This window comes from Eupeodes corollae, chromosome 1, assembly GCF_945859685.1.
Source record: "Eupeodes corollae chromosome 1, idEupCoro1.1, whole genome shotgun sequence".
Classification (NCBI taxonomy): Eukaryota; Metazoa; Arthropoda; class Insecta; order Diptera; family Syrphidae; genus Eupeodes; species Eupeodes corollae.
Genome location: NC_079147.1, coordinates 229,763,098 through 229,778,693, shown reverse-complemented (window position 1 = coordinate 229,778,693; position 15,596 = coordinate 229,763,098). Strand labels below are relative to the sequence as shown.

The window sequence follows — 15,596 nt, the reverse complement described above, 5'->3', positions numbered from 1 at the left end:
AGTTAACGTCTTTTCTTAAATACTTCAAGTTGTTTTTTTTTTCTCTTTTATTATAATAATATTCTAGAATAATGGAAAATTAATTTAAAAAAAAAAACTGTATGAAACATAGAACCATATTTTCGTTAAATTAGCTTAAATACTAAAGCTTTTTGTAGAGGGATAAAATGTAACATTTCTAGCTTTAGAAGTACCTACCATACTCGGTTAGGAGAGGGATGTAGTTTTATAAACAGAAAAGAAGTCAAAAAATTGTTCAAAAAAAGGAAGCGGTAACAGCTGTACAAAAAAATATACTCTGTACGATTTATGAGGTTTAAAATCGTGTTATGCGAATCAATAGTTTCGAGAAATATTCACTTTGAAACTCGAAATTAATGCAAACATAAAGCAATATTTTAGGATTTTGTCAAAAATTTACAATTGGAAATTAAATAGTTTTCATTTATTTTTTGTTCTTATTTATTTATGAGTTAATATCAAAAAATATTAATTTTAGATACATTATGAAATTATGTAAATTTTGAATTCTATTGATCTTGGGGTTTTTGTGGCTACCTTAATATGGACGTCATGTGACTTTAACGTTGAAGAATTATTAACCGCAAGCATTGTAATTGTAATTGTTGAAAAATGTTAATATACAGTGGCTCCAACGCATAATCGGACAATAGTTTCATAATAATAGTTTTATATAAAATGGGCTGTAATTAAGACAAAGAAAAAACCGCTACATGTATATTTTCGCTCTTATTTAAAGAAGTACGAGTACACTTACTTATCCATAACAACAAAAAACCTTACCATTTTCAAATGTTAATAAAAAGAAAAACACGAAATTAAACTAGTTTTTAAAGTTCAACAAATAATCGGACAAAGCAATAATCTTCTTCAAAACAGTACAAATCCATCATCTAGTATTTGGTAGCAAAGCCTTTACTATCTTGAAAGGCTTGAAGTCGATTTGGCATGGATTTCACCAAATTTTGGCACATCAGGTTCAATAGAGTTCCAAGCTTGAATTAAAGCCTCCTTAAGCTGATTTAGAGAGTTAAATTTGTGTTTGTACACTCTCCTGGCCAATTCCCCCCACAGATGTTCAATCACATTGAGGTCTGGGCTCTGCGCTGGTGTGTCAATTATTTTGGGGCATCTTTGCGACACCGGATGTGTGCTTGTCCTGATAGAATGCAAATGTGTTTCCGATTCCCCATCTGTCCGCACTCTGCTTCACATTTTGTTTCAAAATGTTGAGGTAGGCAAATTTGTCCATTTCACCATCTATAAAATGCAAATTGCCTACCCCAGAACTTGACATGCAGCCCCAAACCATGACAGAGCCCCTCCGTGTTTTATTGTGTCTTTGGTGTATTGTTGCTGGAACTCAGTATTTGGCTTACGCCACACATACCTCTTTTCATCCGACCATTGCAAATTAAATATGCTCTCATCAGTGAACAAGACCTTGACTCATCAAAAACTGCAAATTAAAATATATTTGTTTAAGAAATATGATCATATTACCGTATTCCAAAAATCTTCTTGTTTCAACAAATATTCTTTCGCATAGTTTAACCTTTTATTTTTGTTTTTAGGCTAATAAATGATTTTTTTCTGGCAACTCTTCCATAGTATTCGTATCTATGGAGAGTGTTGCGGACAGTGTTGAGGCAAACATCCTTTCCAACACGATTTTTGAGAGAAATTTGAAGATTTTGCTGTTTTGAAAGGATTTTTTTTTATTGTTTTTAATACTAACCGCTCTTCTCTTTCACTTAATAGTTTGCCTTGACCTTCTCGGCTTTTGTTGGCCAATCTTAATTTATCTCTATACCTTTTGATGATAATATCTTCGACTGTAGATTTGCCTCGTCCAACCAACTCGGCAATTTCTCTTACCGTTTTTCCTTCAAAATTTAATTTTATAATTAATTGCCTTAGTTCGACACTTGTTTGTTTTCCGCTTGGAGCCATTTTTGTACTACTTGGTTGAAGATTCATTGAAAGATTGATAAGGGCAAAGACAATATGCTTGGAGTGAAAATTTAAAAGTAACATTTGAAAATGTTTAGTTTTTTTTGTTGTATTTTGGATAAGTAAGTGCACTACTTTAAACAAGAGCGAAACAAATATACATACAGCTGTTTTTTTTTTTCTAAGTTAATAGCACATTTTATATAAATGAAACCACTGTCCGATTATGCGTTGGAGCAACTGTATATGTACATACAGTTGCTCGCAAAATTGATCGTACACTCAATTGAGAATTAGTTATGTGTTACTATTACTATTTAATAAATTTTTATTTTGTATTATTTTCTTCATTATCTTAAGTTTTCATCGCACAAAATTAAGCGTACACTTTGTATTTTTGGCTTATTAAATCAAATATTCCAAAATTATACTGCTATATTTACTTGGTTTTTTAAATTGAATTTGAATCCAATGTTCGTCGCAGAAATAATTTTCGTTTCAATATTTATTTCCTCGTTTTTTTTTTTTATGGAAATAGCAGAGAAAAGAAAGGAAACCGACATTGCTACAAGACAATTAATTTTAAAACTACATTCAAACAATAAATCCTTACGTGAAATTGGTGAAATCGTCGGCCGAACACATTCAACAGTCCAAAAAAAATACTTAACAAATATTGGTATGAAGGTACGATCCTAAACAAACGTCGAAGAGGATGAAAACAAATTTTTTCTCAGCAAGACAAACGAGTAATTTTAAGAAAATTCAAAGTTAACCCAAACACGAGTGTGCCAAACTTGGCGGCCGAAATTGCGACACTTATTGAAAGACCAGTTTCAACCGAAACTATTCATTGTGTTCTTCGGACTTTGAATTTATTGACACAGTCATAAACAAGTGGACATTTTTGGACGTTCCTAAAAGAAATATGCATCAGTGTGCAGAAAAAATAAATTTATCAGCCACCTTTCACTTCCATGGTTGCTGTATAATGCCCGAAAACAGAACAAGACCCCACCTCAGTCACGGGTCTCAATCCCATCGAGCATTTGTGGGAAGAAATAAAGCGAAGGTTGCAACCCAACAAGTTAATTGAAAGCGAAGATCACGGAACTTTGGGAAGATAGCCACGTCTTTTACTAATTTTTTTTTTGAATCAATTTCAAATTTAAATTTGGCCACTAATTAATATTTTTTTATGCTTCGAATTTCAAATGTACGCTTAATTTTGATGATTTTAAAGTTTTATTATTTTTTCTCTTGTTTATGTAACATAAATTATTTAAAAAAAAGAAAATTGAAAACAAAATACCAAAAACATAACATTTGAATAATTTAAAATAGGAAAACATTTTTTTTTGCTGCTGTACGCTCAATTTTGAGAGTAACTGTATATATGTATGTATGTATGTAGTTGGCTGCATATCAACTAAACAAACGTAAAGCGACGGAGTTGAAGGAACGAAACAAACTATCGGAAGCGAAAATTTAATTTGTTTGATCACTCCAAACGAGCCAATCAAAGATAAGTTGCCTTAGAGAATCCAAAAAAATACAAAGAAACAGTTGTCGCAATTTGTTGGATGTTAAGCGGTCCCTATTATTCTCAATATTATTGGACAACATATTGAACAATAGTATTTGCTAGGCGTCCCAGAAGATTCAAAATTGTATACAATAATTTAGATAAAACCTGATACTTCTGTCGTGTAGACAACATGCTGAGTGATGCTTTATTTATGGATTCTGCTTTGCAACGAGAATGGTTCCTCCAAGTTTCTAAGAAACTGCATCGCGTCAAAATAACACCTCTGCACTACTTTTTCAGAATCCAAATTTTCATGCTGTTTAATAGTTTCAGAATCTCTTTTCCTGTACTTTGAAAGTATTGCATTCGTAAAAAATTCGAACTTGAGTGTGTCTTTCTATTCTCGTGAATACAGCTTAAACCATTCGGTCGATTGACTCCAAATTCGCTTTGGACGTATTTCATATTATTAAGACTACAGATAAGACTAGTCCCCATACAAATTATTTTGTCAAAAATAGCAAATTTGAATCTTTTTAAAAACAAACAGATAGATTTTTTTGAAATGTTCACTGAAATGTTTATTCTTAATTTGGCTTCTTTTAATATAAAAATATATTTTTGTTTTGCTCCCGAAGGGTACTCCCATAAAACCGTTATTTCCTTTCCGTTTCAAGTTTTTTCTAAAACCAATTAACCGATTTCAAAAATGTTTTTTTCTACGCAAGGTCTTAATAATATTTGATGATGAAATGTTAAAATTTTATTTGGAAATTCGATATATAGTATTTGGTCTTTAAATTCCACAAAACCGACAGAGTAGCACACACTTCGATACATTCTAAAATAAGTGTTCTTTCAACCTTCTTCAATTTTCAAATTTAATGAACAAATTTTGTGTAATTGTACCCACAGACGATACAATAATTTATAACGTGCAATAAATATCAAAATGGTTTTGATTTCTTCAATAATATTGCAGAACCTTGAAATATTGTATAACCTTGCAATATTATCTCTAAACGCTCACTAATACTGTGAAATATTAAATACTGAGCGTCTAAGGGCGTTTAGAGCTTAGAGTTATTAGCTCAACTAAGTATAAAAAGTCAAAGTTTATAGTTACAACTTAGTTTTTTTTTGTCTAACTTTTTTAGTTTTCAAATAATTTATATATTGGTATTGATTGAAATAATGGGATTGTATCATTGAAAAAAGATTGTATATATAAAATGTTAAGTCTATTTGTTTTAGGTGTTACCGTTCTCCTTTTTTATTACATCAATTCTTTTCTTATAAACTGTCTTCCTCCTAAACGGGGGAGATAAATACCTGTCCTCTACAAACAAAAGAAAATGTCTACGAATCCAAATTACATTTCAGCTTTGTGTATAAAACCTATAGTATATTATCATCGAGCATTTTTTTGAAGGTCAATAAAGTCAATAGATGCCGCCTTCGTACAGTCTCCCCATGAAAGTACTATAGGTTCTATAGACAAAGACTTAAGCTTAGTTCACTTTTCATAGATAGCTCTTTTCCGTTCATCTCACATTAGAGTTGATCTGAGCTGTAAGACGTGATGAGCCTGAGCTTTTTATTGTGAGCTGAGTTGTAGATTGTGTTGAGCTGTTAGTGAGCTGAGCTGAAGTGAACTGTGCTAAGCTAAAAGCTGTATATTGTGCTGACCATTGCTGAATTGATTTTATGTTTGTGTTAAAAAAAATTAAAATTAAAAATTTGGGGAGTTTTCGACTTAAAGTGTATATGCTGCATTCTTTGATGTACAAACATTATATATTTATAATTATTTAACAGTAGAATTCGTATTTAAGTGGTAGGTTGAATGTAATTTTAAAAGAAGTATTTAATTTTCTAGTTAAATTCTTTCTTTGTAACAAAATTCCATCAAAAAAAAAAAATAAAAATTTAAAATAATATTTGTTTTAATTTGAAAATGAAATGACGCAAGATGTTTGTTTTATTGAGAGTATTATTTTTAAGGGAGTATACATTTAAAGAAGAAAGTCTTCATTGTCGTCAATCTTTATAAGAATAAAAGATTTAATGTGTAATTGTGATTTTGATTCGACGTTTTGACAATATTCTCCAATAAAAGTAAAACATTTATATCTTCAAACGTTAATCTTTTCAGGTCCGTAAAGCTGGAAACACCACAATCGAATTTCGAAATTCTAATGATGCAGAAATTTAGGGCTCTTTTTGTGCTATTATTGCAAACACACAGAAATTAAATTTTAGTTTCAAATTTAAAAACTGTGCAATATGAAATAAAATTATGTTTGAACATTTGAAATTAATTTTTAGGGGTAAGGGATGTTTGAACCAAACCTGGATAAGAGCACTTAACTTGCATAAAATGAGACCTAACTTTCCCCATCATTAGATTTTTAAAATTTTGTTTGGTTTAGAAAGTCTTCGAAATTTTTTTTGCGACGTGTTGAGGGGCTTGAGATATCAAATTGTGTTTCACTAACTTAGGAAACCAGAAAGAGCCCTAAATTCCTTCATCATCAGTTTTTTGAAATTATGAATTTAAAGGTGTAATGTTTCCAGCTTGACGTTAATCTCGGAACACCACAAGTTTGAGGGGGAAGGGATTTTTGAACCAAGTCGGGATTAGAGCACTAAATTAGCACAAAAAGAGCCCTACATTTCTGCATCATTAGAATTTCGCTATTCGATTGTGGTGTTTCCAGCTTTACGGACCTAATCTTTTCTTTTCATCTTATTAATAAAATTGTTAACTTTCTAAAGTAGGAAGATGTTTATTTTGAGATGCACTGTTGCGGATTAATACTTTGGTGAAAATTATGACTATCACGATAATGAACAGTGAAAAAAAACGCTAAGATCACTTTTTGGCATACTCCTTATAGTTTAAGACATTTAATAGTTGGCCATCATGAAGAATTCAAAGAATTCAGTGCAATTAAATCAGATTTACCTAGCTTATTTTGTTTCACCTCAGCTTGATTCACAGCTCGATTTATACAATTGGCTATTCTGCTATGTAAATAAAAAGCTTCTTAAGCTCGGAGAAGTTTGTGTGTTTTTCAAAGAAGACATTTATCGAGGAACAATCGAAATTCCTTCTGATTAATTAGAACATGCCTCAATGGTTATTAACCAATGAACACAGTTTTGTTTTAGTTTTCCAATAAAGAAAATATGTGGTATCATAATAAAGTTGTTAATTATGAGTTGCAGAAGTAAATCAGGATTCGGTCAAAAGTCTTAATAAAAGTCTTCAAATGAAATTTGAATTTTTTTATCAATTTCTTTAAAACAAAATTTATTAAACAGGCATTGTTAGATTTATGGCCGTTGGAGCGTACTTTCGTGAAAACTTGTTATCCTGACAAAAGTTAACGTTTCAAAGATACGTATCATTCATTTGTTATATTCTGTTACAAAAGATTTGGAAGGGTAAATGCACCCAATCTGGCCACCTAAAGCATTTTCTTAGTTTGAAATTTTTTATAAGCATTTTGAATCAAAAGTGTGCCAGAAATATACTAAAGTTTAAACTTCAAGCCCCTTTGATCGGATTCCAAAACGAAATGTTATAATAACTAACAAAAAACCTTAAAGCATTTTATTTTTGAAACTGACTTGAGAGAAAAAATAGTAGCCGAATATTAAACATAAGCTAATTTATTATATTATACCCAATCTTCTATTCAGAAAAAGGTCGTTACTTATTTAAATAACAAGATAGTCCAGTCAAAATAGACCTACGAGGGGCGTTCAATATATTCTCGGTATCGATATGAAGGAAAATGCGAATTCAATTTAAATTGTTTTTATTTTTCAATATAATCTCCCCTGACATCAATGCATTTGTTACATCTTGAGATAAGCTTTTTTAAACCCTCAAAAAAATAAGTTTCCTCTTTCCCTGCAAAATACCCATTTATTGCCGACTTGAGTTCTTCATCATCCGAAAATCTTTTTCCACGAAGACATTTTTTCAAATCCGGAAACAGGAAGTAATCACTAGGGGCAAGGTCTGGACTTTAGGGTGGATGTTGAATTTCTTCAAAACCACAATCTCGCACAGCAGGCTTGGAAACTCGCGCCGTGTGAACAGGCGTTTTCCTAAGTATCAATGAAAATTGATATAGACACTTGGGCCATCTTTATTAATATGTGACAAAAAGTCCTAAACACCCAATATGGGCATACAAAGTTATTCAGGGTTTTTGTGTAAAATTTCCGTTTTTAAGCTGTAACTTTTAAACGGTAAATGCTTCAAATTTTAATTAATTCAAAACTAAACAGCTCTTCAAAAACTGAAAGCAAATTATGTTTAAGGAAATATTCAGTTCTCTATTAATGGACTTTAATTGTATTGTTTTTTTTTTCAAAAGCCTAGGGCCTGATTATTAGGTTCGCGACAAATCGTTTTCAATTCGACCTTTCAAATTCGATTAGCGTCATATTTCCTTATTAACGAATTCGCGGCGAAGCGAAAATATTTCTTCCTATATTCCAGTGATTTGACACTTTGGTTTGACTTTTTCTTCCTATATTCCATTGATTTGACAGCTTTCCAAACAAAATTTGTTTTGCTTTGATTGAATTTTTGAAATTTGCGGTGATTTATTCAAAATTTTATATTTTAATGTGAATTGTGGATAAATTATAAGAAAATTAAAATAAAGCTAACACAGCGAACAGTGAATTCGCCTCCAAATCCGCCAAAAAAATCTATCGGATTTCAACTCGCCAACAAACATTCTGCCATTTCAAATTCGCCATCAGATTCGTCAATTGGTCGAATTCAAAATGAAGAAGGCCAAAGCGAAAGCAATAATTGAAAAATGGCAAACTCGCTAGCAAAACGATTTTAAAAATATGTTAAATGTCAAAAATATTAATGTTTGGCTTATTGTGCATAAACGGTAATAAATGTATTTTTGTTGCTTCCGGCGTAGTGGTTAGAGCCAAGGATTGACATGCCAGAGGTCTTGAGTTCAATCAATGCCTGTAAAAAGTGCTTTCTCAAATTAACCGATTGGCTATGACATACAAATTGTAGGTCTCCCTATCACTGACATTACTAGCACTGGAATAGTTGAGAGGTTTAAGTCCCAAAACGCTATATAATTCATTTATTTGGGTCCTTTTTGTAGATAGGGTTGATAAAAAGATATTCAGGCCTATTACGAAACCCATCTTAATGGGAGACTTACGAATTCAGATAAATCGTAACATGAAATCCGTTTGTAATGAAGAATTGTATGAGATTTTCCACTACGAACGTACATATATTTTAATAGTTTTTTTCGGGAATCGGAAAAGTTTCCGATTTCGATGGAATTCATGAAAGGCCTGATTTTACATTCATCTACAGAAAAAAAAAATACAATTAAAGTTAAAATAAATATAAACAAAAATAAGTATTAATGTTTTATAAGTATAAAGTCCTAGCCGATAAGGGCATAATTAGTGCACAATGGGCAGGTTGAGACGACATAAGGGACTTGAAAGTAAGGTAAGTTTCTAGTACTGATTGGCCGGCTGCCAAAATATTGGTTTCCAATTAAGGCAGCTTTATTGAAAAGTTGACTAAAAAGGTAGTTATGAAAAATCTCCTTAACCATCTAGTTAGTCTACTTATTTCAAAATGACAGTTAATTATGTTTTATAATTCAACTGGAAGCTGCACCTTTTTACTCTATGGTTCATCTCACCGAAGAGTGAAGCAAATCTTTACATCGCTTTGGAGAAAGTAAGATTATTGCACTCGGTATTTTAAAAGAATTTGATGGGGTTTGTATAATTAACAGATTTGTATCAGCTCTAGTTTCTGATATTCAGCTTTCAAGGTATTTAACAGAAAAATCACGTACATATTTATTAAAAAAAAAAATTGTTAGAAAGAGTTCTAAAAAACTTCGTTTTAAAGCTTTTCAGTGATGTGTAGACTTTTTAAAGTGACGCATTAATGACCAACAATAGTCAGACATCATGTTCTTAACCCAGAAACCCTGGTAGCGCTCTTCCATGACGCGTAAGTCTTGATGCATACACTCTCCCTGCTCTTCGCTTATATCTCCTAAATTTTCCACAAACCTGCGCAGTTGACTGGAGGAAGTGGAGTTTTATGTTCATATTGCACCCCATATTTTTTAACTGTAGCAGAAGGTCTTCTACGAGTTCAATATAATTCCCGGATTTCTTATTTCCGAGAAAATTTTGAATTACAGAGACGAAAGCTGTCCAAGCCTTTAGTTCTAACTCAGTCATAGAATTTATAAATTGGGTATCTTTCGTCAGTTGTCTGATTTGCGGGCCAACAAAAATACCGGCTTTAATCTTTTCCATAGTGACCCGAGGAAATTTTTGGCAGATGAAAGACAAAACAGTTCCCGTCAAGCTGTTTCATGATACCCCAGTTTTATATGTAATAGTGGAAGGATAATTTTGTCACGAGCTACTAATGAATTGTGGACAATGTGTTTTCTTCCATGCTCCATATTTTCTATCAACGGCCGGTTTCTCCTTATCCAATGATCTTGCTTAGCTATACTGTCCCAAAGGCATATAAAACAGGGAAATTTAGTGTAACCACTTTGTTGACCGAGAAGAATGTTCACCATTTTTAAATCGACACAAATTTGCCAATTATTGTCATTGTATTTAATTTTGTTCAAGACTAGCGAAATGTTAAAATATTCTTTCTTCAACTTGGTACATACTGTGGACAAAATGCACAAGAATACATTTTAGGCTTCGTTTTGAGCTGTTAAACTGTTTTATTTTTTGTTTTAAATAGAGTTTTCAATTTTTAAAGTCGTCATTATATTGTATACCAAATTTATGTTGTCAGAATTGATATTTTTCAAAAGATGGTGTAAGTTTTCCTTTGATAGTTTTGCGCAGGTTGAAGAGACTTTTGGACAGGAAATAAGGTGGGTCATTGTAAGAGTAGAGTTATCCTCGCAGAGATGGCAGAGTGGAGGTGCTTCTTTATTGAACAGGTGTTTGTGTGTAATGTATGAGTGGCCCAGTCTGAGCTGGATGTATAGCTTTAGTTTTTTTAAAGATATGTTGCTGGGATAGATTGCTCTGTCCCCGTTTGGATTTAGATTTTTGTATGAGTGGTTGTAGTTTGTCCAGGATTCTTTTCTTTTGAACTTCCAGTTTTCTAGAAGTAAATTGGTAGTATCTTTTTTATTGTGTTGAAAAAAGGCTTTTAATGGTTCTTTTTTCGCTGATTTGGCTTCTGCGTCAGCTGCTTCGTTGCCATTGATCCCTACGTGGCCGGTAATCCAGATGATTTTTAAAGTTTCGGGATTTAGGATGAGATGGTGTCTTATGGTCTCTACTATTTCAATCGAGTTCGAAATGTTTTCTATAGCCTTTATAGTTGAAAGGCTATCCGAAAATATGATCGTTTTTCTTTTCTGGGAGTGTGTTATGGCTTGGTATATAGCAAACGCTTCGGCAGTAAAAGTGGATGTGTGAGAGGATAGTAGCCCTTTGGAGACAACGGAACCGTTGGCGCCAACAACAGCAAACGAGGTGTACGTGTCCCCTTTGGATGCGTCTGTAAATAGTAGTTTCCATCCAAGAGATTTGTAGTTTTCTGCGATGTCTTGAAAAAGTGTTTTGTATATATCATCAGAGGTTGAATTTTTTGGATAGTTGGAAAGTTCGGTGTTTATGGTGTTACTTGGTAGGTTCCAAGGTGGTTGGCTATTCTTTGCGTAGTTTTGAATAGAGATCGGAACATCAAAGTTCTTTGCCAACGTGAGTGCCCTACATAAAGTTGATTGGATTCTTTGATGTCTCTTTCGATTCAAAATTTGTTTGACTTCTGGATGGATGGATGTTCTGTATGAAGAGTTTATTTTTGTAATTATTTTGGCCGTGAGAAAGTCAATTCTGTCCGTTAAATGAGGAAGCCCAGCTTCAGTTAATATGTTAATGATGGGTGTTGAGCGTATGGCTCTCATGCAGCATCTGGTGGCGGAGTGGTAAGGTGTTGTGATAAGACCCAGAGATGATTTGGAGCATTTTCCGTAGATTGGTAAACAATAATCAATTTTTGATAACACTATGGATTTGGTTAAATTTATAAGAGTATTAATGTTCGTGAAGCTATTTTTTGAAGACAAATATTTAATTATATTAACCCTGGCAGTTAAGCTTTTCCTTATATAAATACAATGGTTCTTAAAATTAAATTTAGAATCAAATATAATGCCAAGAAATTTCAAAGAATCAACGTTTTTTATACAGCTGTTGTTTAAATTGACTTCAACAAATTTTGTACAGTTGTGTTTTTTACATATGTGAAACAACTCGGATTTTGAACATGAAATTATTGAGCCCGAGTAATTACACCATTGAAGAATAGCATTTATAATAGAAGTAAACATATTTCCCAATTCGTGGAGGTCTTTAATTTTGTTCGACTTTATGAAAGCTGTCTATTATATTGCTTACTTCATTAAAAGCTATGATGAATAGAACCACTGATAGTGGAGATCCTTGGGGAATGCCGTTCTTAAGTTGGTGTAGATTTGAGTAGATGTTGCAATATTTTATTCGGAAATTCCTGTTAGAAAGAAATGATTGTATATATTTGTATGTTTTTGGTCCTATTTTCCATTTTAACAGTTGATTAAGAACAACATGTGCTCCGATCCTATCAAAGGCTTTTTGGAAATCTAGACTGAGAATGGTGGCGTGGTTTCGTTCAGACAATGATGTGGAGACAAAATGGTCAATATGGAGAAGGGCGTCTAGCGTAGACTTCCCTTTTTTAAATGCGACTTGTCGGTTGTCAACCAGTTTGTCTTTTTCAAGGAACCAAAATAAACGTTTGGCTATTATTTTTTCTAAAATTTTTCCTGTACACGGAAGGAGGGATATAGGGCGATACCCTGAAATTAATGTGCGGTCCCCGGTGGGTTTAGGCAGTGGTATGATATTGGCAGTTTTCCAGGCATGTGGGATTATTCCTGTGTCGAAGATGTTGTTGTATAGTGCCAGTAGACGATTTTTCAAAGTCAGAGGTGAGTTTTTTAACATGACATATGAAATGCGGTCAAAACCCGGGGTTTTGCCTTTTGCTGTGTGTACGCAGGAAATAAGTTCAGACATGTTTATTTGCGATTCAATAGAGATAGCTGAAGTGCAGGGGTGGAAAGATATATTTGCGTTGTTCAGGCTTTTTTCTTTTTCGCTATTGAAAGTATGGTCGAAATTAGCATCGTCTGAAGATTGTTCCCATGTTTGGGCAAAGTTTTCAACGATTTTTAAAGGGCAAGTCAACGTTGTTGTGTCTGTTTTTATTGTTTCTATTGTATATGGATTATATGTGCCTGTTAACGTTTTTAAATCGGCCCAAAGTTTTTGAGGTGTTGAATTTGGATTTATGTTAGCAGTAAATTTTTCAAAACAGTTCTTTTTTTCGGTTTTTACTGTTTTGCGAAATTTGGCATTAAGTTTACGATAGAGAACGAGATTGCAATCAGTAGGTGATTTTTTAAAGTTGTACCATGCTTTTTGTTTTTGCATACGCAGAGAACTTATTTCCTTATTCCACCAAAAGACGGTTTTCTTGTGGGTCTTGTCGCTAGTTTGAGGAATGGATAAGTTTGCTGCAGTGCGTATTGATTTATGAATCAAAGCGGATTCTCTGTTGATGTTCAAGGAATCTTTTCTCAGGAGCAACTCCCTAGATACAGTGGCTCGGAATAAATCCCAGTTTGCTTTGTCTAGAAGGAATTTTTTGGTTTTTTTAACCTGTTGGTTATATTGTCCGGTAGTGAGGCTAATGAAAATGGGAAAATGATCGCTCCCAGAGAGGTCATCCGATATGTCCCAGGTAGTTTTATTTAGAAGAGAAGGTGTGATGAGTGATAGATCCACGTGTGAAAGCGTACTATGGGTGGAAAAATGGGTTGGTCGACCGTCATTAAGTAAAGCTAACCCAGAGTTAGCGATAAAATGTTCGACTGTTTTGCCGCGTTTATTTAGTTTTTCAGAGCCCCAGGATGGACTCCATGAATTAAAGTCCCCTGTTATTAAGACAGGGTTGCTAATTCCGTTGATAATATCTTCAAGGTCTTGTGTTGAAAATTGTTGATCAGGGTGGATATAGAGAGAAATAATCGTAAATTGAATATTTAACTTGATTTCAACTCCTATTGCTAATATATTTGAGTTAATCGGAATAACTGAATGGGGGATTGAGTTATGGACGAGGATGCCAACACCTTGTTTGGAAGTCGTTATAGAGTCGATATTATGGAAGTATGTGGTATATTGTTTGGGAGAAAATGGATGGCTATCGGGAATTACATGGGTTTCTTGCAAGCAAATGACCTTTGGTTGTATGTCTTTTATTAGTAGTTGCAATTCGTGTAAGTTATTCAGGTACCCATTAAGGTTCCATTGTAGGGTGGTGAATTGTTGGTGAAGTGAAGGTAAAGTATTGTTTTTGCCGGTGTAAAGAGAATTTTGTTGTGGAGAATTGAATGCGGTGTTATTATTGTGGTGTTCATTATGACTCCGCGGCATTGATACAGAAGCGGGAGGGCTTTGTAAAAAGCCCTGTCGATTCGGTATCCCCACCGCGGAGTCATTGTTTTGGTTAAGAAGTTTAGTTTTAGGTTGAATCATCATCTTGTTCCATATGATTACCAGGTTGGTAGTATAGGTTTTGTGAGAGAAGTGTGTTTGTTAGATTTGTTAGAGGAGATGGGAAGCTAGAAGGTGTAAGAGACTGAGTAGTCTCGACAGAGTGTGTGTGAGAGAGAGAGTTAGTATGAGTGTATTTGTTGTTTTTATTAAAAGTTGGTGTGGGTGTGGAGTCAGTTATCGTATTTGGAGGAGAAATCGTAGAAGTAGATTTTTGTATGGTGCGGGCAGGTATTATTGGCGCGGGTGGGGAAGTATGAGGAAGTTGTTTATTGTTTTTTTGTTTAATAGTTTTTTCGCTATTATTTGTTTGTGGGGGTGAATCAATTATTGTGGTAGATTGGTTGTAAAGATTTTGCTTAGATGTGTTGTTTGTTGAAGTAGAAATAGTAGCTTGATCGGAAGAAGAATTGCTGGGAAGCAACTGGGGTGGAGAGGTTGAACCCGTGGTGGTGTTTTGTTTACTTGACGTTGATGAGTTTTGTAAAACTGAGGAGTAGGTTGTTGAAAAGAATTGAATCGGATTTTTTTCTTTGTATATTTTTTTTGCATCGGCCATTGAACATTTGTTGATTGTTTTAATTTTGAGAATTTCTTTGGCCTTGATGTATTCTTTGCACAATTTGGAAGATGATGGGTGTTCTTCGGCACAGTTAGCGCATGAAATGCGTGTGCAATTTTCTGGTTGATGGGGGGCAAGGTTACAGTTTTGGCAAATTTCTGAAGAAGAACATCTTTTGGTGGTGTGGCCGAGGAGTTGACATTTGCGACAGCGCATGGGGTTAGGGAAATATTCCTCTATTTTTGCTTTGTGCCAGCCAATATCAACGGTGGAGGGAGGGCGGAAGCGATCAAAAGTAAATAGAATTAGACCGGTAGCCTCTTGTTTATTGTCAGGTGTTGTTTTTTTAAATTTGTATACCTCGGTTACGCCTTGACATTTCATTTCACTAATTATCTCTTCTTCTGGCACATTGATTAGGCATTTGGCGTATGCTGTACCTTTGCAAGAATTAAGGTTGGATTGTAGTTTAACGGAGATTGGACAAAGGTTAGCCAGGTGTTTTTTGGACAGGAAAAGATTAGCTATTTTGGCGGATTTTGCAAGGAGAAGAAGGCTACCGTCACGTAGTTCCGTTATACTTTCGTACGCGGTACTAATACCATCAATGGCTTTTTTAAGTAGAAATACACTTATAGAAGATAGAGGTTTTTTTTCATCACTAGAAGAAATGACTATGAATTTTGGGTCGGGAAGGGTTGAATTTATTTGCACTGTTTTGTCGAGTTCTATGTAGGTAGAGTTATTGTTTTTCTTTCTTTTTCTAACATTGGATTCGGGCAAAGACTGAGGTGCTTTTTCAAGCACCGCAAATTTATTGCCCGAAAGTACAGTTGGCCCAGGGGCCAT

At 33.8% G+C, this 15,596-nt stretch overlaps 1 protein-coding gene across 1 annotated transcript; it reads right to left on the bottom strand.

Annotated features, from left to right (window-relative positions):
* Positions 1-14,153: 14,153 nt before the first annotated feature.
* Positions 14,154-15,596, bottom strand: LOC129949118 (uncharacterized). The gene has a single exon (XM_056060386.1). The coding sequence runs from the start codon at positions 15,594-15,596 to the stop codon at positions 14,154-14,156; it is 1,443 nt and encodes a 480-aa protein (XP_055916361.1).